The sequence below is a fragment of the Trichoplusia ni genome, chromosome 1, assembly GCF_003590095.1.
Source record: "Trichoplusia ni isolate ovarian cell line Hi5 chromosome 1, tn1, whole genome shotgun sequence".
Taxonomy (NCBI): domain Eukaryota; kingdom Metazoa; phylum Arthropoda; class Insecta; order Lepidoptera; family Noctuidae; genus Trichoplusia; species Trichoplusia ni.
Window position 1 is genome coordinate 15,212,780 of NC_039478.1, and position 22,827 is coordinate 15,235,606.

General features: G+C 36.5%; 2 protein-coding genes across 2 annotated transcripts in view; both read right to left on the reverse strand.

Moving 5' to 3' along the window:
* Window positions 1-2,587: 2,587 nt before the first annotated feature.
* Window positions 2,588-4,717, reverse strand: LOC113496998 (glycine-rich cell wall structural protein-like). The gene is made up of 2 exons (XM_026876428.1): window positions 4,689-4,717; window positions 2,588-4,148 (listed from the first exon to the last, which is right to left on the reverse strand). Exons 1-2 carry the CDS (start codon window positions 4,704-4,706, stop codon window positions 2,643-2,645), a joined length of 1,524 nt encoding a protein of 507 aa, XP_026732229.1. The 5' UTR covers window positions 4,707-4,717; the 3' UTR covers window positions 2,588-2,642.
* Window positions 4,718-8,077: 3,360 nt separating this feature from the next.
* LOC113496990 (uncharacterized transmembrane protein DDB_G0289901-like) overlaps window positions 8,078-22,827 on the reverse strand; it is a 66,779-nt gene continuing 52,029 nt past the window's right edge. The window contains exon 2 of the mRNA XM_026876416.1: window positions 8,078-10,339. Coding sequence (XP_026732217.1) covers window positions 8,399-10,339 — 1,941 coding nt within the window. The 3' untranslated portion in view covers window positions 8,078-8,398. The remainder of the gene's footprint in view (window positions 10,340-22,827) is intronic.

Here is a 22,827-nt window from a genome sequence, read left to right on the forward strand (position 1 = left end):
GTAATGGTAACTAATCAACATTGAATCTATTCGTCTTCAGCGGACAATTTGACGAACTTCTAATGAGGTCGCGTAAAGCGCAGGGGACTCTAATAGCAAGTCGAGTTTTTATGATTCCTTGCCCAAAGGGTAAAGAGAAACTATTACTAAGGCTCTGCCTGTCGGTCCGTTCGTCTGTCATCAGACTTATATGTGAAACCATTATAGGCGGACAATTGATTTTTCACAGACGCTATAAATAAATAATAGAACCGTTATCTCGATTTGTCGACTTACGGTCGTAACTGTGATAGATGACCAATTCAAGTAGCTACTATAGTGGCTATGAAAATAATACATAAAAAAGGTATCGTTACAAAAGAAATAGGAAGCTCCATTATAAAAAAGGTTGTTGAAACATTTAAAGAGCAGTAATCAGTCACCTTGTGTTCTTTTCTGCGTTCTTTGCTGACAATTCTTATCAAAAACTGCCAATAAATGAGATTTCTGTTAAGAATTAAACCAAAAACTAAGCAAATTACAAGAAATCGTGTCAATAAAAGCTTCAGAAAATCATGAAGTATTAAATTTTACATGCTTACTTGTAAAGTATTAAATGTTTACAAAACTATAATAATTTTATAGCTAATTGTTCCTCTAATATAATCATAAATCTTAAAACATTACGGATCATCAGACTTATCGCAAACTATAAACGTCCCGTAGTTAGAATTATAATAACATCGCGGGAGTACAGACATTAGTACTAGACAATAATAAATTTGATCAGGGTAAGAAAAAAAGCGTTTCCGATGAAGGAACAACATCGTTTTGTTACTACGTGTGGAATTATTCATAGTACATCACAAGAATACTCAAGAATCGATCAACATTAAAAGTATTTTATTTTTTTACTAGGATAATCGTCGGTTTAGATGGGAATTTTATCATTGTATCATTTTCACTGTCAATAGATCATCTACTTATAGTTCCATTTCTTCGAATTTCAAATTTGGTTGGCTGCTATCTGCTGATAAAGCCGCTGGTGTTCACCGTCATCATTATATCATATCCAGCGGCTTATTGAAATTTTGGACAGGTTGCGCAAGTAGACTTGACTATCAGCGATCACTTGAGGACAGTTTAGAATTTTGTATCAGAATCTAGATAATCCAGCCAGCATATCGCACATAGTGGATCCAGACTTCGTCTCCCTGGGCTTAGTTACTGACATAAGACACATAGGTATAATTCACATAGACTCATTTCTGGTGCTTCGAACTATCTTCCTCATAATTAAACATTTTTTTTTCCAGATAAGATTTAAACTTTTTAACTGGCCTTTTGGTCTAGTGGTTAGTGACCATGACTGCTATACCAGAGGTCGTAGGTTCAATTTCCATTCAACACAAATATTTGTGTGATGAGCGCAATCTGTTATGTGTCTGGGTGTAATTTATGTATTTAAAAATATTTAAGAATGTTTATCAGTTGTCTTTTATTAATAATACCAGCTTTGTTTAGTTTGAGATTAGATGGCGTTGTATGAAAAAGCCTTTATACAGCGTGGAACACAAACCTTTTTGCTATTCTTTAAAGAGACTGCATAATAACGTATACGTGTACGTATAGTGCTGCTATCATTTAAAAATAAATAAGCAGTGGCCAAACTATATACATGGTAAGATAACGGTAGTATTGCCTTAACTTCTAAAAAGTGTTGTTGACTTCTGAACTTACAGGGCAAAAAAACATAAGGCGCGTTTGTGACCTTGGTGTGGTGGTTTAGCTTTTTAGAAGAGGCTGAGATAGCTAGTAAACGTATGTATGACACTAAAGAAATGAAATGTTAGTTTCCAAAATTTCTTTATTTTTGAATAATCCAAATCGCTTCAGTTACCTTGAAGATGGTGCTGAACAAGCAGAATATAAAGTAATAGAAATGGATTACAAACAGACATCATATTTATTCACTTTTATTGATTAAGCAAATATGTCGAATTTTAATAACTTTTTGTCGTTATGGTCGTAACATTAGTAGTTAAATCGAATTCGTAAAAACATTGCTGTAATTATCCAACAACATTCTCGGCTTTCTTTACAACCATGTTTCCGATATGACTCAAAATCAAATTTGTTTTTACACTTTACCAGAAAAAAACATTTACGAAATTACGCAAATCTAATGAAAAAATGTTTTACATTATCACGTGACGTTAGTCTTAGGATTTTTTCTAGAAACTGTCTTGATTAGGTAGTAACGTAGAATTACTAAATACTTTATTATTCTGATGCATTTGTATAAAACAACTAATAGCCTAAAAGCTTTTCAATAAAATCTGATAAAACTGATTTTCTGTGGTACTCTGTGATCTACAAACTTAAACTTCATTTATTTTGATTTCGATTTATTTAGGATTCCAGTTTTGTAAAAATAATACAATAAATATTTATTCAGTTATAAACAATAAATAAGGTCTGCAATAAATAAATACATTTTTTTTACCCAAACGATTTTCTTTTATTGGTGCTGTGACTGTCTTACGGATAAATAATATACGTAATAATTTGGAACCCAATCAATTTGAATGAGCAATTTATTAAACAGTTCTGATTTGTGGAAAACAATCTCAAATTATCTTTTACTAGATCGAAATTTAACCTTACACATAACCAAGAGCATCTGCGTAACCAGCTGCACCAGCTCCAGCGTAACCAGCTGCACCCGCACCGGCATAGCCGGCGGCGCCTGCACCAGCGCCAGCATAGCCGGCCGCACCAGCTCCAGCATATCCAGCGGCACCAGCGCCAGCATATCCACCAGCACCAGCTCCGGCATAGCCACCAGCACCCGCACCTGCATAACCAGCTGCACCTGCACCAGCGTAACCTGCTGCGCCGGCACCGGCATAGCCACCAGCGCCAGCGCCAGCATACCCAGCGGCACCAGCACCAGCATATCCAGCGGCACCAGCACCGGCATACCCAGCCGCTCCAGCACCGGCGTAACCGCCCGCTCCTGCGCCAGCATATCCACCAGCACCCGCACCAGCATAGCCTGCTGCTCCAGCTCCAGCATACCCTGCTGCACCAGCTCCAGCATACCCAGCGGCACCAGCGCCGGCGTAACCAGCAGCACCGGCACCAGCATAACCGCCGGCTCCAGCACCAGCATAACCAGCTGCACCTGCACCAGCATAACCACCTGCTCCAGCACCAGTATAACCGTAGCCTGCAACATCAGCCCCAGCGTAACCAGCTGCTCCTACATTGGCGTAACCTCCACCTATGGCATTAGCATAACCAGCGGCATCTGCATTTGCATAGCCCATGGCATTTGCATTGGCATAACCATTAGCGTAACCTCCAAAATCAGCATTGGCATAACCGTTGGCTGCTGCAGCTGCATTAGCATTAGCATAACCGTTAGCGTAACCACCAAAATCTGCATTGGCATAACCGTTTGCTGCTGCATAACTGTTTGCCGCTGCAGCTGCATTAGCATTAGCATAACCATTAGCGTAACCACCAAAATCAGCATTGGCATAACCGTTTGCTGCTGCATAACTATTTGCCGCTGCAGCTGCATTAGCATTAGCATAACCATTAGCGTAACCACCAAAATCAGCATTGGCGTAACCGTTTGCTGCAGCGTAACTGCTAGCATCAGCAGCTGCATAACCACCTGCATTGGCGTAACCTCCACTTAGAGCCCCAGCATAACCAGCAGCATCTGCACCAGCATAACCAGCCGCACCTGCACCAGCGTAACCAGCCGCACCTGCACCGGCGTAACCAGCGGCACCAGCTCCAGCATAACCACCAGCCATCCCGCCAGCATAACCACCAGCGGCAGCTCCAGCGGCAGCACCAGCAGCAGCACCAGCTCCTGCTCCACCCCAGCCTTCCATCGCTCCGGTCGCATATCCGTTAGCGGCCCCTCCTGCATAACCGCCAGCCACTCCACCAGCATAGCCACCAGCGTAACTTGCAGCATTTGCAGCCGCTGCAGCTTCGCTGCTTACGTAACTGGCAGCCTCGCCTCCAGCAAAACCACCGATGCCAGTTCTGGCAACTGAAGCTGCCTCGCCTAAGTTATCTGCATCTAGGCGCCTGTTTTCTGCCACCACACCAGCTCGACATGTGATGACTAGCGCGAAGAATACCAACTGTAAAACGAGATACAAGATTTACCAGAAACTCATTATTTAAAAAAATATCACTAAAAAATTATTGATTCTCTAAAGCTTCTTAACTTTTATTTATGAAAAAACTGAGACACAACCATAGTGTAAACACTTTGAGTATTTTGTTTTAACTAGGAATGTGGTTTGTCAATACCATTTAATAATGCGTAAGTATATGATAACATGTACATAGAAGATAATTATTTACTTTTGTTAATTAGTAGATTTATCCCCGGCATTTAATTTTTATTTTAGTGTCAGGTATTTAAAAAAACCTCCTTTTTTATTTCATGAAACAAATCTTAACATTTATGTCACAGGATCACATCGTCATCACGCCAGGTTGCTACCAAAATCCGTTAAGTCTATCCCTCCCATTTTCTGGCAGAGTTTTCAATCCCGAGCCTTCTTTATCCAGGTATTAATATATTATATTATGTATTTTTTAACATTTCTATTAATATACACCATTTTTACGAGGAAATTTAAGCAACGTTTTTATTATGAGAACTTTAAACTCACCAAATTGTATGTGTTCATTTTTGTGGTCCTGTGTTGTTCCAAGCTGTACGGCGTATGGTGAGGACAACCGAAACTGCCTTGTTTTATGACGGCATTAGCAAATATAAATGCTAGAAATTAATTGCTATTTGTTACAGGTTTTCGATAAAATTATTACTTAATTTACAAGTGATAAGAGCTGATTAGTTCTGATTACAATAATTTATTTTGTGTTTTACGCAAACAATTTTGAAAATACAATACCGAGATTGTTCTAACTAGTTTTTGGGCGTGACTTTTCTTGTACAAAACATATTTAACCTGATTCACATGCTTACTCAAGTTTCCACTCAAAAACCGTTCAGTTGTTGTACAAGTATTAACATAGGTATGTTGTGATTACTAGAAAACATTTCTGGAGTGTAGTGTGGTTATTACAGTTAAACAAAAAACTTTTTATGAAATTATATTTGCTACATATAGACACAAAAATCAAAGTGGGTGGTGTACGATGCGAATTTACTGTATTTAACAAGTAATGTATATGACAGTTATTGGAGACAAAGAAACATTTCGGATTTAAGAAGTATCTTGTTTTAATAATTTATTCAATGAATCTATCCTAGTAAACATCGGTAAAAAGACATGACTCTATTATTTTCCTGAATCAAACAAACGAACAATCTTCTTATGGTTTGGAGAATTGCGCACTATCGATAAAATTGTCTCAATCAAATGATGTTAAGGCATTGTTGCGTCGAACAAACTAATTAAAATGTGTGATTTGTGTTCTCATTTGACTTTTATTGTTCGATAACCTTCAGACCCTGTTATTAACATGGTTACATTTGTTACCAATTTAAGAATGAATTAAAGACATCAATATTTCTCGGTAACCTTTGTGTCGGCTAAATAACCAAATAAAGAGAAAGTAAAAGTTAGGATGGTCTGATTACTTACCTATACATCTGCTAGGCAGCACACTGTCAAGCCGTATCGTCATTGCAACTATTCGTTTACATGGTTGTTTTCTCCTTCCTGGTAAGCACCTCTATTTTAAGTTTTTATTAAGTTTCGCCTGTCTATTATTTGTCTGTCTGTCTGTTGCCTGTCTGTCTTAATCTTGTAAGTTGAGTTTGATCCACTTCACGGTTTCCGATCGAGATGAAATTTTAACGGCATATTTGCATTGTGTGGCAATGCAATATTATGACATTACACACGTAGAGCGGATCTCATGCTGAAGCTGGAAGCTACCCGAGGAAGTCCTGCTAAAAACATCATCGAGATAAGCTTTTCGTTTCAGGGCTCGAAAATTGTCTTTTCTTCTAATCTACTACTTCTATACATTCTTACTAATATTATAAATGCGAAAGTAATTCTGTCTGTCTGTTACGCTTTCACGTCTTAACCACTGAACAGATTATGAAATTTGGTGTAGAGGTAGAGTCGACCTTGAGAAAGAACATAGGATAGTTTTTATCCCGGACTTTTGAAGAATTCTCTTGGAAACGCGATATAACCGACCTCGACGCGGGTGAAGCCGCGAGCGAAAAGCTAGTTCTATATAAATGAATGTTTTGATATGACTGCACGAAGGGCTGAGTAGTAAGCGTCACCACGCTGATGATCACTTTCCCTGCATAGGACAAGTATTTGTGATACACTAAGGCAAGTATTTTGTTCTTTTTGTGTTGCATACATGTTTTCTGTACATGCTCCAAATGTGATGTCAATATTTGTAAACCGTATTTATATAGTTACTGAGCTATGTGTCAGTGTGTTATAGGAGAGACTAATTTCTTTAAACAAAGATCCTACGAAGCGTCTTTACAATCCGTAAGTAAGCTTACAGTTGACTAACACTAGAATTTACTGCTGCTCTCAAGCAATTTGAAAGTATTTAAATCGGCAAAATTATCCATGAGCGTATATAAAAGAAGAAACTTCGACTAATAAAGATCACAAAATACTGTCATAATAGGAATTTGTAACAGGATATGAAAACAATAAAACTATTTAACTCGTCAGCTAAATTACTTCATTTACCTAAGTAAATATTAAACACCCCTATTCTTAAATTATTTAGCTACCTCGTATTAGATGTGACTGCTGAAAAAAAACTCCGTTTTGCTTTCAAAACATTCCTGATCGTCGCAATTTTTTGACGTGAATCACGTCGCCTTTAAAGCGGTCGACCATGACAAAGATTTCCTTTTTCGTACTCAGCCAGTCAGTCCAGCCATCAACCCAGCTTTCGGGCCTGCAGGCTAACTGATGATCATGTGACAATCCATAAGAGGAGGTATGTGGGTTCCAGCTAACCCATTAAAAAGGCATGTCCTTAGAACGGTGTTACCCTGCAAAAGTAACCATCGTACTTTTAAGAAAACCAACCTCCTCCGTTTTTTGTCTAGTAACTATCCGATTTGATACACCCGGCATTTTGATATACCCAATGCAGCATCTATAACAAGGTTCAAGTCCGTCGACTCTTTTGAAACTTCAGTAAGTGCGGCATGGTCCGTTCGGAAACCCACCCTCGTAGTTTTCGATGTTTGATTGGTCTTTGATTTGACCGACAACCAATTTTCAGACAGAACTTGGATGCAGAACATTGACAATCTGAAATTTGTACTTGAAGGATCTGCACGCTGTCCATAAAACTACGATGAAGTTTCGGTAATAGTTAAGTTATACTAATGTAAATGTAACTAGATCAGACTGCAGAATGTATGCTGGCAATGTTAGTCTGTCGCGTGTTTGTGTCATTTTCATAGACCTACTAGGTGTTGCTCGCTTCTTCGCCCGCTTGGATATCGGCAATAGCTGCAAAAACATCACCCGCTGTTCACCTCCATGCCAAATTTCGAAAAATCGAATTTGATCCAACCAAACGTTGAAGGGGTAACAAAGGTACACACGTACAAACGTCACTATTTAAATTAGTCACTTATATCTTTGATAGGCAATTATCAAGGGTATTGTCAACCAAAGCATTTTAAAAGTATTTATAATTTCATCCCAAGACCTTGCAACCCAGTTAGAGACCTACCGCCACGTCAAAAGTAATATTATAGAAGGTGTGGAAGAGAGAAGACGCTCTACGCTGTGCTTTGCGCTGTCACGCTTTCACAACCATAGCTACTTTCAGAAGAGATGGTAGACATTATGTCACATGTTATACTGAAGAAACTTCAACATGGTCAATAAAACACTTTTAATTTTACCACCGTTTTACTATACAATTATTTAAGGTCTAATATCTATCACAACTTAACTAGTTACATAATATTTATGTTTCATGAGTATAAAAGGTTCTAGAACAACATGATGTTCATGCTTATAATATGAAAGAAGAAATAATATTTGAACACAGGTAAATTATTATAAACGATGTAGTACAATAATGTAACAACTAATTAATTAATTTTCTATCTTCAACATAATTTTTAAGTCTGCCAGCTTATGGATTAAAATTAAAAAACATTTAAATAGTTATTTATTTTTGCTCACTATACAACAAAAACATATCTGATTTTCTCCTACACCATATAAACTGCATAATTCGTATTCGTAAAAATATCTACAGTTTTAAACGTAATTCATGTACATTTTTTCCATGATTGAATACTTTTAATGAAAAGTATTTTTATATATGAATAGTTTGATTAGAGATACGGTATTTATTCAAAATTGAGATCTTGATAAACCTTCGTATTCGTATTAATTTAACCCGTGTAAGTGTAAGAACTGTAAGAATTAGCGCCAGCAGAGGCACTACTTGAAACATCACTGCTAACACCACCATGGAGAGCATCTGTTAGCAGCTCCTTGACTATCACAGCTCCAAGTCCGCCTTCTACACTAACACCGCCAAATGAGCCTGCGGAACCACCGCCGTATACTCCAAAGGTGGTTCCTCCTGACACAGCTGCGGAGGATTCACTCGACATAGAAGTAGAGATACCACCAGACATAGCAGCAGAACCACCAGAATACGCACTGGCAGATCCAGTGCGATACCCTTCTAATGCGCCACCACTTATACCCGACGAAATCCCACAATTTCCTTGAATACAGGTATAACCACCGGTGGAACCACCGCCTTGAAGACCGGTATAACTACCGCCTTGCACACCGGCGTAACTACTACTTTGCACACCGGTGTAGCTACTACTTTGCACACCGGCGTAACTACCACTTTGCATACCGGTGGATACACCATTTTGGATACCCATAGAACAACTATCTTGGATACACGCAGAGCCACCGCCTTGGATACCGGTGTAACCACCACCATTAATAGTAGTAACTCCACCACTTTGGATACCGGCATAACTGCCACTTTGCACACCAGTGGAGACCCCTCCTTGGATACCCACAGCACAACCACTTTGGATACAAGCAGTACCACCACCTTGAATTCCAGTGTAACCACCGCCATCCACAACAATGGCTCCACCACCGTTCAGACCGGTATAACCACCGGTATACACGGCAGCTTGTCCGCCAATTTCAGCACCTCCTTGCATACCTCCATAAATACCTCCCTGTATACCACCCTGTATACCACCCTGTATACCGCCCTGTAAACCAGCCTGTATACCGCCCTGTATACCGCCCTGTATAGCACCTTGTATACCTCCTTGTATACCTCCCTGCATACCTCCCTGTATGCCTCCCTGTATACCTCCCTGTATGCCTCCCTGTATACCTCCCTGTATTCCAGCTAGTATACCTCCGCGAAACAGTTTCCTTTTACCTCTTTTTCTAAATTTCTTTATACCTGCCTGTATACCACCTTGTATACCCCCCTGTATACCACCTTGTATACCTCCATGTATGCCACCATGCATACCCCCATGCACACCTCCATGCATACCCCCTTGTACTACTCCTTGCATACCTCCTTGTACCACTCCTTGCATACCTCCTTGTACCACTCCTTGCATACCCCCTTGTACCACTCCTTGCATACCCCCTTGTACTACTCCTTGCATACCTCCTTGTACCACTCCTTGCATACCCCCTTGTACTACTCCTTGCATACCTCCTTGTACTAATCCTTGCATACCCCCTTGTACCACTCCTTGCATACCCCCTTGTACCACTCCTTGCATACCTCCCTGTACAACTCCCTGCACACCTCCTTGTACTATACTGTGTACACCTGTTTGTATACCTGTTTGTATACCTGTTTGTATACCTCCTTGCATACCTCCTTGTACTACACTTTGTACACCTGTCTGTATACCTCCATGTACACCCTCGTAAGCACATCCTTGTAAGTTTCCTTGTAAGCATCCTTGTACACCTCCTTGTACACCTCCTTCAAAACTTGTTTCTAATCCACCACCAATACTACTTTCCAAGAGACTAGATAAGAGACCATCAATGCCTCCACCAGTTTCTATACTAGCTCCGATTCCACCATTAAATCCAGTTTCAAGACCTCCTTGAAAGCCTGAGTCAAATCCGAAACCAGCACTAGCACTAGCTGCTGCTGCAGCTGCCGCATTAAAGCCATATCGTAGAGCAGTGGGATCAACCGCTTCATTAGAATTTTCTGATTTAGGCGCCTTAAGCGAACTTTGGTCATCAGGCAAATGTCGTCTGTATACAGGCTCGTCACGTGCTCGACATGTGATGAATAAAGCGAAGAGGAACAACTGAAAAGTTATAAAATAACTATAAGTACTAATCAACATCAATTTGAAAAGGGACAAATCAGCGATACTTCCATTTTGAGTAGATATTATATTCAGAACAGTATTTTAGTGTCTTAAACTTGAAAAATAACTTGTACACAATATTTAAGTTTCATTCATTTTAGCATTTAATTTTAGTTTGAAGGGCCACACCGACTTAAACGTAATCAGACATTACATAAAGTTATTCCACATCCGCAGGTATTTACGTGCTTAATGTGCTTTTTTCAGACAGCCCACCAAAATGCTCATCTGCATTATAACTTGCGAATATTCGTTTTCTACGGAGCTTGTTCATTAAATGCTTCTCTTAGTACTCTAGATACTACTCTACTCTATGAACCAGTAATTTTCAGAAATATCTGAATAACATATCTGAACTATGAAATACGAACTGACAAAGAACTATACTAGCTTTAGTGAACTGTAAGAGCTTAGGTACCTATCATAATGTATTGTCACACTTACCAGAGGGGCTTTCTGTCTCGCTTGTTCCGACATCGTGTCGAGCTGGAATGCTCGTTCGTAGGGTGAGAAAAACCAAGACTGATTGACTTTAAAGGAGGCATTATAGCAAGTTTCAATGGTAGAACTAAATCGCGTTTTGTCACGGTCTCTCAAGCAAATTATTACTTAAGTTATAAGCAGTAATGGCCGATTTGATAAATGTATAAATAATAACAAGCTATTACACGCGGGTTTGCTTATCTGTATTCTATTGTTTTTCTAAAATAATAATTAATTGATCTCCAACAATACCTACCTATAGGTATATTTCAAAAGTTCTTGACGTATCGGACTATGGTACTTCAAAGGATTTTATCAACACCTATTTTCACAGATTTAAGTTCATTATAATATTGACCTGTATTTTTTTTAATAATGATCTTGGTTTCATATACTGTCAGATGGATCTCGAAGGTTGCAAGCATGCGACCAGTGTGTTAGCATCTTTAACTAAACCTCTACCATGTCATCCCTGCGCAGTTCCGAGACATTAATTACAAATTGACAAGCGACGTAATTAGTGTTCTTTTGTACGGAACGCATGTTTATTTCAAATTAAACATCCCCTTGTTCGACTAATTTCTAGTAGCACAACTAGCGGGAGTTGTGTAAATGTAATATCCATTTTATAACCGTTGTTTTTGTGTGATTTAAGACGATTGTTTGCCGGTAAAAAGAAGTACGTAGCAACATAAATGTCATTATTAATGAGTTTTTTAAAGTCAGCTGCAGATATTTGTTCAGTATTGAATAGTGACTACTATTAAGCTGTATTTGTTGCAATATTACCTTAAGTATTCATTTTAAAACACTGTGTACTACTAATTTTTCAACGTTTACCGGCTGAGCGGTAAATTTTCATCGTTTTAGTTGCGGATTGCTTAGAAGAAGAAACACAAAGCTGCAATATTTGTCGTATTGTCAAATTTAAAATTATTTGAGAATAAAGAAAACAAAAAATATGTAAGTGTTAAGTAATTTCATTTTGTGATCCATTATTGAAATTAATATCTATTTGTCGTGCAAAATTGTGTTTTCTGGAAAAATATGAAGTAACAAAAGAAAATTTAGCATGTTTAAATCTAATTTGAGGGTTTTAAAACTGAATTTGACAGTTTTCTCTTAAAGGACCTAAAGAGGAGCACATTAATAGCTGAAGTTGACAAGAATCTACATAAAGTTCGGTGTCTGCCCTGCACATAAGTGCTGGTCAACGTTCCACTAGTTTCGCGTGCTCTGGCTATGTCAGCGGTTTTGTTAATTTCAAATTTATAATAGGTACTAAATTTAATATAAAACTTTAAACCATACTAGATATTCGAAGCCTTTAAAATGTTAGTTGTACTAAAAGTGCACTTTACCTTATGTCAGCAAAAAATATTTAAACACGTACAAAAAAGTCATCGACCATACGATAATAAACTTGACTCTCACTTTAACTGCAGCCTAGTAGGCACATAAAGCCGTATCCGGAACATAAAACCAGCACGTTATGAAAGGCCCGGGACAAAAACGCCCGGGCATTTTTAACCTACGCCCGCGATGCGTCAATGATGTTTACTCTCCCTAAAAGCCTTTACGTCGAACGAGTTTATACAGCGTACTACCATATGCGTAAAGTAGAAAGGGTTTTAATATAAAAGTCAGATGGGATCAATCGGTATGAATGCGCAAATTTGAATGTAGAGGTGGGCCGTATGTACGCAAACAATGCCTCGGGCAATTAGTTGGAAATTCACAGCACGGTGCTCGTTACCCCCATGGGATACGGACAAAAGTCGAGAATTGATTGCGTGCTGCCCGTCAATGTGTAACAAAAGGATTGTCTGTAAACAATTACACTATTTAACTGAGATTCGTAGGGCTCGGTTTCGACTTGTTTAAGTTTACGCATTAATATCAATTAATTGAATAACTTCTTTCTTTGTTCTTGCACACATGCAAAGGTTGACGTATGTAAGTATGACTTATGTAAGCAATGTCATCTCTTTTTACACGAACACGGTGAAGCAATAACGAGGGATTATGATTTTGACTTGTGGGTATGAATGTTCATCTGTGCCTTCATAACGTCTAAACACAACAACTGGACAAAAGAGGTATCGGTATATGCCTCTTGACCGTCCACTTGTTATAGGCTACACGACGTCACGTAAAATGAGGCGTCGTCTAGGTGACCTAAAAAAAATGACGGTGTCATATGGTTTATTTTCAAATGAGAGAACTTTGTTAGCATATTTAAACATTATAAGTTGTTGCTTGCAGCTTTTTTTAGAATCTAGTAAAGATTGCAAATTTTTATAAAATTACTTGTAAAATATTAAGGTAGGTATCATAATAAAAACAAGCCTAAACCTATGTACAAAAGTGTTAATTCGTGGTGCAATGGAATTTGAAACAATAAAACCTGCCATGTTAGGTCTTCCCTAAATAATAATTTATACCTAAGACGAATTTACATAACTCCCAAAAAGGTTAAATAAAAAAAGATTAAAACTAAAACTAGACTTCTAAAAACTCGGTCTACGTCACGTTCTGTAGCAAAACTGATTAATGATTACAACACTAATCACACTAATATTAAAGTATGTGAGTGTGTTTGTTTGTGTATTTGTTTGTTATCTCTTTGCGCCCAAACAGGTGGACTGATTTCGATGAAATTTTGTATAAAGGTTTCGGACACCTTGGATTAACACATAAGAAATGCTCGAAGTGGCATAGAAACAGGGTTATCCTTTAAACATATCTCTATTAGTTTGACTTATAAAAATAAGTTAAAATTAATGTCATATGAGCAACTTGTTCATTTACTATACTTCAAATATTTTATCTTTTATTAATTTTAGGTAAAAACAATATCCTAATGACGGTACTCTAATTTGAATTCCAACCTTTCATTTGTAGATAATTGCATTTCAACGTTCCGAAAAAGCCTCCTGAATTCGAAGTCATAACAAAGACAGAAAGTATTTACTTTAGAAAATTGTTTTTATTGAGTTACCACGGTCAGCGTCCTAGCAAAACCTTTCCAAATCCGTCTACAAACGAGGAAAATAATACATCCTCGAAGTTACAAAGTAAATCCACCTAAACCCAGTGTGCAGCCATCTGTTATCATTACAAGGACAGAGTACCGCGTAGTTTATCAAACTCAAATAAAATTACACGGCTTGCCTTTACATATGTTATACCACTCAATAACAAGAATCTTAAATTGAGGAACTTCCCCTTTGTTGAAAGTTCGTTGGTTGGGAGCGTCTCAAAACGCTAATAGTGACAGTACACGCGGGTCGAAAGTTTGCATCGTATTCTAACACACGACCAGACTTGTTTAGTACACGTAAACTTGTAACTGAGACGAGTTCCTAACTTGGTGTTTACTTAAAACTGTTAAAACTCGCGCTATGAACTTTATAAGTGAAATAAAGTAGTTCAAGACAGATTTATCAAGGTACGTATACACGAACATTATGTGTACAAACCATTAAGAATTTAGCTCGGCTCTTACAATATTGTTAATTGTTATAAAGATTGTCTCCAACGTAATATAACAAAGTAAGCTAACAGTTATAATGATGCAACTTGGACAACTAAAACTGCTTAATGTGGCCTAAACAACAGTTTCGTGCTAATTCCTGAATTTAAACTAACTTTATACATTTGCAGTTTAAGTAAATGACTAGATGTATTTCATGTCCTTTTGTGCCTGAAAAACTTTTTACACATTTTGGTCTTGCTTTTAATTTGATGTGATAAAAGGCTCTTTCCAAATTGTACTTAAATACAGTAATATTCTTAAATGTAACGATTGCTAATTCATTAAATATAAAAAATATGAATCGACAAACAAAAAAACATTTGAATAAATCGCTAAAACATGAACGGAACAGTAAAAGCTATTTCAAACTTCATTTAACATTTGCGTAGTCAAACTTCAGTTCAGGCTTTGCAGGCAACATTAAACATTCAATGAAATGCGGCTACAAAAATTCCATTGAAATAGTTCTTTGTAAAATTACTCAGTTTATATCTATTGAATTGGAACCGCTTTGCCTGCAGCGGACAGGGAGCTATTATAAACGCGGGCCTGGCGGTAAACCGCTTAGATACTTTCATTGTTAGTCGTAGTATATTCTTATTCAAATATACAAGAATCAACTTTTTTTTTAGATGGGTGATTTCTCATGGACACCTCGTCTTTAGGGGGAGAAAACGGGTAGTGTCACACTCTTACTAACCAAACCTAAACCGCCATGCTACGTCATCTGAGTTTTTATGGTGTACGGAAATGCGTTGCAATCTTTCGTAGAAAAAAAATCATCTCCTAACATAGAACCAAATACTGAGTTGATAAGTTACAGCAAAACATTAATTCAGACCACCATAAGTCTCATGTCTAAGAGCGTAACCACAATGTTCCATAACTTTGAAATTTGACTCACAACTAACAAGCCTGCCATAAATCTGTAAATGTATGCACTATCAGAATAACGTGTTATTCATCTTGGAGCACTGCCATGTTGTTTTGAAAAATTAGAGAGGCCAGCGAGGAAGCAATGCGCGACAGGCAAGGCTTGGTCCAGAGCCAAGAACCGCGTTACAGCTATGCCTTGTGACAGCAGCCCGATAAAGGCTACCCCGCAGTTTGAAATATCTGCTACCAGCTTCTAATTTATATGAAAGGAAATTGGCTTTCTACTATGTGCTAGTTCGTTAACTCAATATAAAACTCGCAAGAAGAAAAACTATTGAAAGTTACGGGGATGATCTTCGCATAATTTGAGGTAGGTACTGGATTAAGCGAAATACGAAGTTAAAGTCAAGTCTGACGGTAAAAATTACATCATTAATATCCTTTTACAGGTAAGTTGCCTAGTTAGCTTACATGACGTCACACAACCTTAGAATATTGCAAGAAGACGTAGATGTGCTTATATAATAACATTATTCAATGACAAAACTATTGCATTCTATCAATTGAAAACAATAGTTTTCACGGTCGCTGCATCTATAAAGACCGTGAAAACAAATACACATATCATAAAATTCTCGTATTTGTAGTTATTAGCGAATCAAAATACGCTTATATAATTGAAAGAATCATTCTTGACTATTTCTTTATTTTCCCACAAAAGGGAACCTTTTACAGAATATCCGGCTGAGTAAAAGCAATAAAAGTCGAATTACTGTTCGAGTCATGCATCACGAAAGTTTTGGGTTCGAGAGTTACAAATTGAATAAAATTAAGGTCAGTATTCCGCCTTGTGTCGGTGCGCGGTGTGTGCTGATTTCAAACGAAACTATTCGAACGAATGTTAACTTTTTAAACAGGTTTTACATGAAAATACTCAGCGTTTTTGCTATAGGTACTTGGGCATTATAATCGAAACTATAATTGCAGCGTTTTTATTCGATCTTTGCGCAATTGCCTATATCATATGAAAATAATCTATGAAAAATGTTTTTATTTTATTTTAAAAAGTGGCGATGATTCGTATTTGAATAAAGCGTCATTACACCTATTCACAATAACGTAACAACAATAATGGTTCTACATCTGGGAAAAAAGGTGAAGATACTGGAAATTAGCAACTCTATATTCTTTCATTCTTCCAGAAACCATTTATAGCAGTCACTACGGTAGCCGAAAAGTGTAGAAAAATAAATTCAAATACAAACAACGCTAAGCACTGAACTACTGTAAGGATACTACAAATTTACGTCTACGTAAACAAAGAACCAAAAAATAAGAAACAACAAAAAAAAACACCACACTGTATACTTCACTAAACCGCATTTTTCAAAAAACATTTCCATCTATTCTCCTCTACTTACAAATGCTCGGTCACAAAGACTACTATGGAGACTAAACCCCCACTTATACAATCCCATACTCGTATTCAAGTAGGCGGTAAATCTGCTTACTCCACCTGTGACCGTCAGAATCCGCTCAGCACCGCATCTGCACCAGATTACGCTGAAATTTTACGGCATTGGAATACTCTGGGAAAACATGACTTTTGTTAAGAACTGTACTCATAACGGATTACCTTGGTTGGTAGACAAAGCTTACTTTATTATATGTTTTGATAGATTTAGCTCGCAGTTTCTTTGCGGATAAAAAACTATCTTTGAAAGTTTGTCAATGTCAGAAATATTATGTTTCAGTTACTTATATGTAATAGAAGTTCAGACGTTTTGACCAAATTATTTATAGGTACACCTAAGACGAATACAATTATAAGGAGGAATGGAAATACAATCCGGAATAGATTAGCTTGTCGCAGAAGAATGAGGAGGCCAGACCCCAAATAATGAGGAAGGGATAAACAAAAGAAGGAGCAGATAAGGATCTGGAATATCGGCCACTCTTAAAAAAGTCGATAGTCCAAATTTTGGACTACACTATGTACACCATTACATTTTTGGACAAGCATTTGTGCAATTCACGAATGGTAATTCTGTGTCTGGGTGTCGCTGTACATATGCTTGCAAAAACCCACGCGACACAAGGACAAAACTCCTTAATGTGGGAGACGAATAAAAAATATGTATGAAAAATGAAAAACAAAAATGTTTAACAACTTTTGATAGTTATCTCATTTAATATAACAACATCCAATCACTTTGTATCCGCTCCCAAAATCTACAACCATTATTAATTTCCAACTATAAATTTAAACAGCGACCTATTTAAATCTATGATGAAATCCCATTTCTAAATATACCATGTTCAATTTGTCAGAGTTAAGTAATAAGTAAAGTGCCAAGCGTCACAGTTGTGACGTTCACCTTTCCAACATTTACGTCATCGAAGTAACCTTTAAGTTATTCAAGAGATTATATAAGAGGCTTGACGTTATACTGAACACTGATGCAATATTGCATAATTTAATTGAAATTAAGTATATCGAAAGTGAGTTTATTTCGTTGGCATTTTATAATGTGTGGAATAGGGCAGATTTAGCTCCCATTATTGCATTATAGATCGATAGCAAAAAACTATTAAACAAAATATTAATAGATTTTGAAGCCGATTTCACAGTAAATGCTCCTCGAGGACTAAAATAGAAATCCCCAAACTTAATATTAATGTTCTCTAAAACATCACACATCCAATTATTAAACACTGTCAATGGCGAGAAATATGTGACTGTGTAACCTTGACACGAAAGGCCTCCAGACCATGACACAAGTATTTAATGTCTAGACGAAATAGTTTTGGAAAACATGTACACAGTAAGGTTACAACGTAATCGATGTTCATCAATTTTGAGAACTGTCTTAAAGCAACACAGTTATAAGCTCATATTAATATTCCAGGAATAAGTAAACTACTTGAATATGGCGATCAAAATTAAATACCCATCTACATCAGAAAGATTTAACTGAAACTGTGAAGTTGTAATACACCTCCCCGTTATTACAATATAACCGTCCCTCAGCCTAGGATCCACAAAGCCTAAGTTTCTAAGAACCAATTTCCATCAAAACTTGGGATCACTTAAATTTAGATCGACTTACAAAGTTGTAACTTAGATGAAAACCTTATATTTGATTCTTGTGTAATGTGGTCAAAACAGCTGAGAGTTTGAAAGCGATTTCCAAAATGATAGGCAGAGCTGAATCTAGACAAATTGAATTAAAATATTATCAAAAACAAAAGTGGCCTTGACATCATAGTTTTATAAAACTAGAAGCACAATCACAAACTTTAAACAGTGCAAATAATATAGGAATTAGACCAAGACAGTTTAATCCTATAACTATGGGATAGCACATTTATAATTTTACTTTTTTTAGCACTACGACATGAAACTAGTAAGGTCCGCAGACGTCATAGGAAGTAAATTTTTGCTAACTTCCATAAACGCTTGTACGACCACATGTAAGCTTGAGCAAATTTTAATGCTGCATCACCAAGCAACGGGCCGTACACGATGAAGATACTTGTATAACGAAATAAGGTTTCACGGATTGCGAAGAAAGAAACAAAAAAACACATCACACAGCTGTATCAAAGATCGACACTATGGTCTCATGCCATCTCTATTATTGGTAAGAGGAATCCAGAGACCAATACATAATTAAGAATGTAAAACGTCTTTATACTACGCGAATGAAGACGTATCACAAATATGTAATTGGAAATGCGTCACACAAATTTCAAAAATATGATTAGTTACGTTGTTTGTAGCAAGAAAAATTCTTGTCAAATATGTAGTAACTACATTTAGTAGTAAGTTTGTGATAATGTGCAGTACTTTTCTGCGCACTACTTATCGGGACCGACCGATCGATTTGAGATTTGACAAATATCGAGCAGGTTACAATACATTGAGTCTCCGCACAATTAAAGTATTAAAACTGAATTATCACCCCCGGCAATGTAACGCATAATGTTGCTAGTGTCGTCAACATGAACTTTATCATCTTTCCTTGGCGTACTAAAATTAGCATTGTTTTCAATTGAAATCATATTTCTAAACTCATTGTAAATTGTTTTGACAGCCCGTTGTCGCGTTGTAATAAACGTAAAAACTGACAACATCAAAATGAATTTCAGATTAACACAAAGAAAATAACAATGCGAGAATCATTCATAAACTATTATTAAGTAAACATTCTAATAAACTCTAAAACATAATGAGTTATTTTAAAATATACAAACGAATAAATATGTATGTATATGCGCTAAGGTCGGCCCGCGACTAATAAGCCTACTAAATTACAAAAAACATTTTCTTTCTGTCTACCACAAAAGCAAAAAAACATTTCTCCTTCATATTGTGAGAAAATGGATGTAAATAACCGAGACGAGCGAAATTGCCTTATACAAAAATATTTGAGGGGCACCTTATTATTGCACTGTATGCCTTCATAATTTGTACCACGTACCTTTTGCCGTAACTTTGCAGGTATCACTTACAACAGAAGTTTAATTTTTTCAAAGAGTATGTTCACCCTTATCTGAATGTAAATCGTTTTGGCTGCATGCAAATTGTTCGTTTATTAAAATCAGCAAGCCATTAGAGTTTCGCGCAAAAAGTTTACGATACAAGAGCGTCAGCGATAAGAGTTTGTATTAATACAGAGAATGTTTACAGTTTCCGAACAAAGCTGCTAATGTCTGACTAAGATAAAGGTATTAATTCAATAATGGTCTTCATTGCAAATTGAAGTAATTACGTTTTATAGATATTGTAGGGGAGAAAGTCGGTTTCTTTGTTGTTGCTTGTTAAATTGGGATCTAGAAAGCCATCTTCGAAATAATGATGCTGAACCTTTATAACTAGCGCGACGTGTAAGATTACTTGAATCGAGATCTCTCATCAGAAGCCACGATCGAAACAACAAAAATATCTATTGTAATAGCGGACAATATGAAAGCTTAAGTACGAACGAGAATGATTTACAATTAGCACATTATCACAATCCACATTTAATATTAAACAATTACGTGGCCATTGAATAGCTTACTTACATAATGAAACAATTTCAAAATTTATGTCACTATATTTTATTTAAATAATTTCCACGGGAAACAAATAGGCTGAATAAATTAGCAAACGCATGAAATAATGTATTTTCGGGCCGTTTTGACCGCACTCAAATAGTCGGTGATAATTTGAGCGGAAACGTTCTGCATCAGGCAGAACAAAACGTATGGTATTTTAACTGTAGTCTTCGTTCCATAATGAAAATTGCAATACTGAATAATTAAAAAAAAATGCGTTTAGGTACCCCTGACGAAAATCACCAAGGTCCAAGCCACCAACATTGAAATGTATATTGTTTAACCTACCTTTTGTGAAGAGAAAATAAATAAATATATTATTATATTATTATATATATATCTTATAAATGAGTAAACCGATTTTCCTTTATCTTTCTATCTTTGTTAAGTTCTTTATATGGCCTTATCCGTTTATTGGTTATGAAAACATTCGAGTCTAGCCATCAATTTAAGCATCTTTTTTAAGGCAAAAATAGATATTGATTAAACATGGAAAGATCATTGCCAGAAAATATATTTTCAAATGGATAAACCTGTGTATCTCTCTGTGGCATATGTAATATATGTAAAGATATTTTTTTGTGTTAAGTAAGGTGATTAATGTAGAGTCTTTAAGTAATTCTTTTTCGAATTAACACCCAAAACCTTAACTTACACGTTGTATTTTGCTAGGAAACTGGAATTTGCACTTTGTTTTTCTCTCCAATTTGACTGCAAGTATAAAATTTTATCCGTAAAACTATTTAGAAATTTTAAAAAGGCTACATTATTTTCATTTCGAAGCACAAAGTGTACTGGACGTAGTTTTATTTAACAAAATACAACGATCCAAGCTTTTATATTAAAAATTTAATAAGCAAAGCAGATTCAAATTTATTGGTGAACAAAATTCTAATAGAAACCGTTAGGATTTAATATCTATACTTGTAATAAAATTCATGTCCATATCTTGTGTGCTTACACGCATAAGACGTTCCAGCACTGTTTGAATTTGAAATTGATCCTTTTCTTTTTCAGAATTCTTCCTGAAACAGCTACAACAAAATTCCCATCAAGATTTTACCTTTCTGAAGTTGGAAAACAAGCAGGATATATAATAAGAGCTTTTTTCTCGATGCAAAAACCAAAAACTTACTCTTATGCCTTGAACCAACCTCTATAAATTATAATTATTAAGTATACAATAATTCACTCTTACAAAATAAATGTTCACCAAAATTATACATCAACAAGTTAAAGAAAACATAATATTTAACGTGAGTTAATAACACAATAAATGTAACTGTTCGACAGCCAATAATTTATTTTCGCGTATAAAATAACATGAAATGTGGTTACGTTATTGTAACTATAAATAATATCTCGTTGAAGCAGCCCACATCATGCATACACAATGTGACTTAAAACGGAATGAATCGCGAAGAAAAAAATTAAATTACAATTTCATGAGAAGCCTTATTTTTAATCTGACTGCCTGAGGGGCGAACTTTGTCGATATCCATATGAATTTCCATTATCTCCGGAAACGTTTCAAGTAAAAATCCCCGGTTTCATGCTATTTCTTTTGCTCAAACATTTGTAGAATCCAAGGTACTTAATCTACGGAGGTACTTAAGGTTCTTGAGTTTCAGAAAAACGTTGTACTTTTAGTTCTAAATGAAACTAGCACCTGTAAATGAAATGGTTGCCAGTATTTTTGTTGCAAAGGTCAGAGTTGTGGAATATTGTAAAGCGGATACTGAAAAGCATTAACAGCAAGGTTTTATAAAGACCTTGCTATTAAGTTTGTTATTCCGTACTCTAAATCTGTATCTTATATAAAATCACAAAAAAGTGTAATTGCAGTTAGCATGCTGTCTACAGTCAAAATATATCTTGGGCATATCCACAAAGGATTCAAATGAGTTAAATGATAATTTATTAGCAGTGTGGCCCTAACTTGGAAACATTTGTCATTTGTCGTACGCCAAAACACGTCACCGACTTGTGTTTAATTACCGTTACATAATTCATACATTTTCTATATGATTCGTCGGAAGAGAACACCCTGTCTCGGTTCGGTAAATACTTCCGTTCGCAATTGTTCATTGTCTGCCCTTCTTATGTCCCACTGAGCTACCGAATGTACCGAATCTGAAAGAGACGCACTCATGTGCATGCAGTCTCGCTCGCTTTATACGTACTGCCCATACGCGAGTAAGACAGAAGTATAACGCCAGTTACGTACATCATTCTGTAACCAATTGTACATATAGAGCGTAAAATTCACGCTGAAACATGTTATTGTTGTAGAGAACTGTTATTTTACGTGTGACTCGTTGCATTTTCTTTCTAGACAATGCATTGATATAACAACGTATTTTGTTATTGTTTTTTTTTCAGAATAGAATCTTACACAACTCTGATATACCTTATAATGGTACAG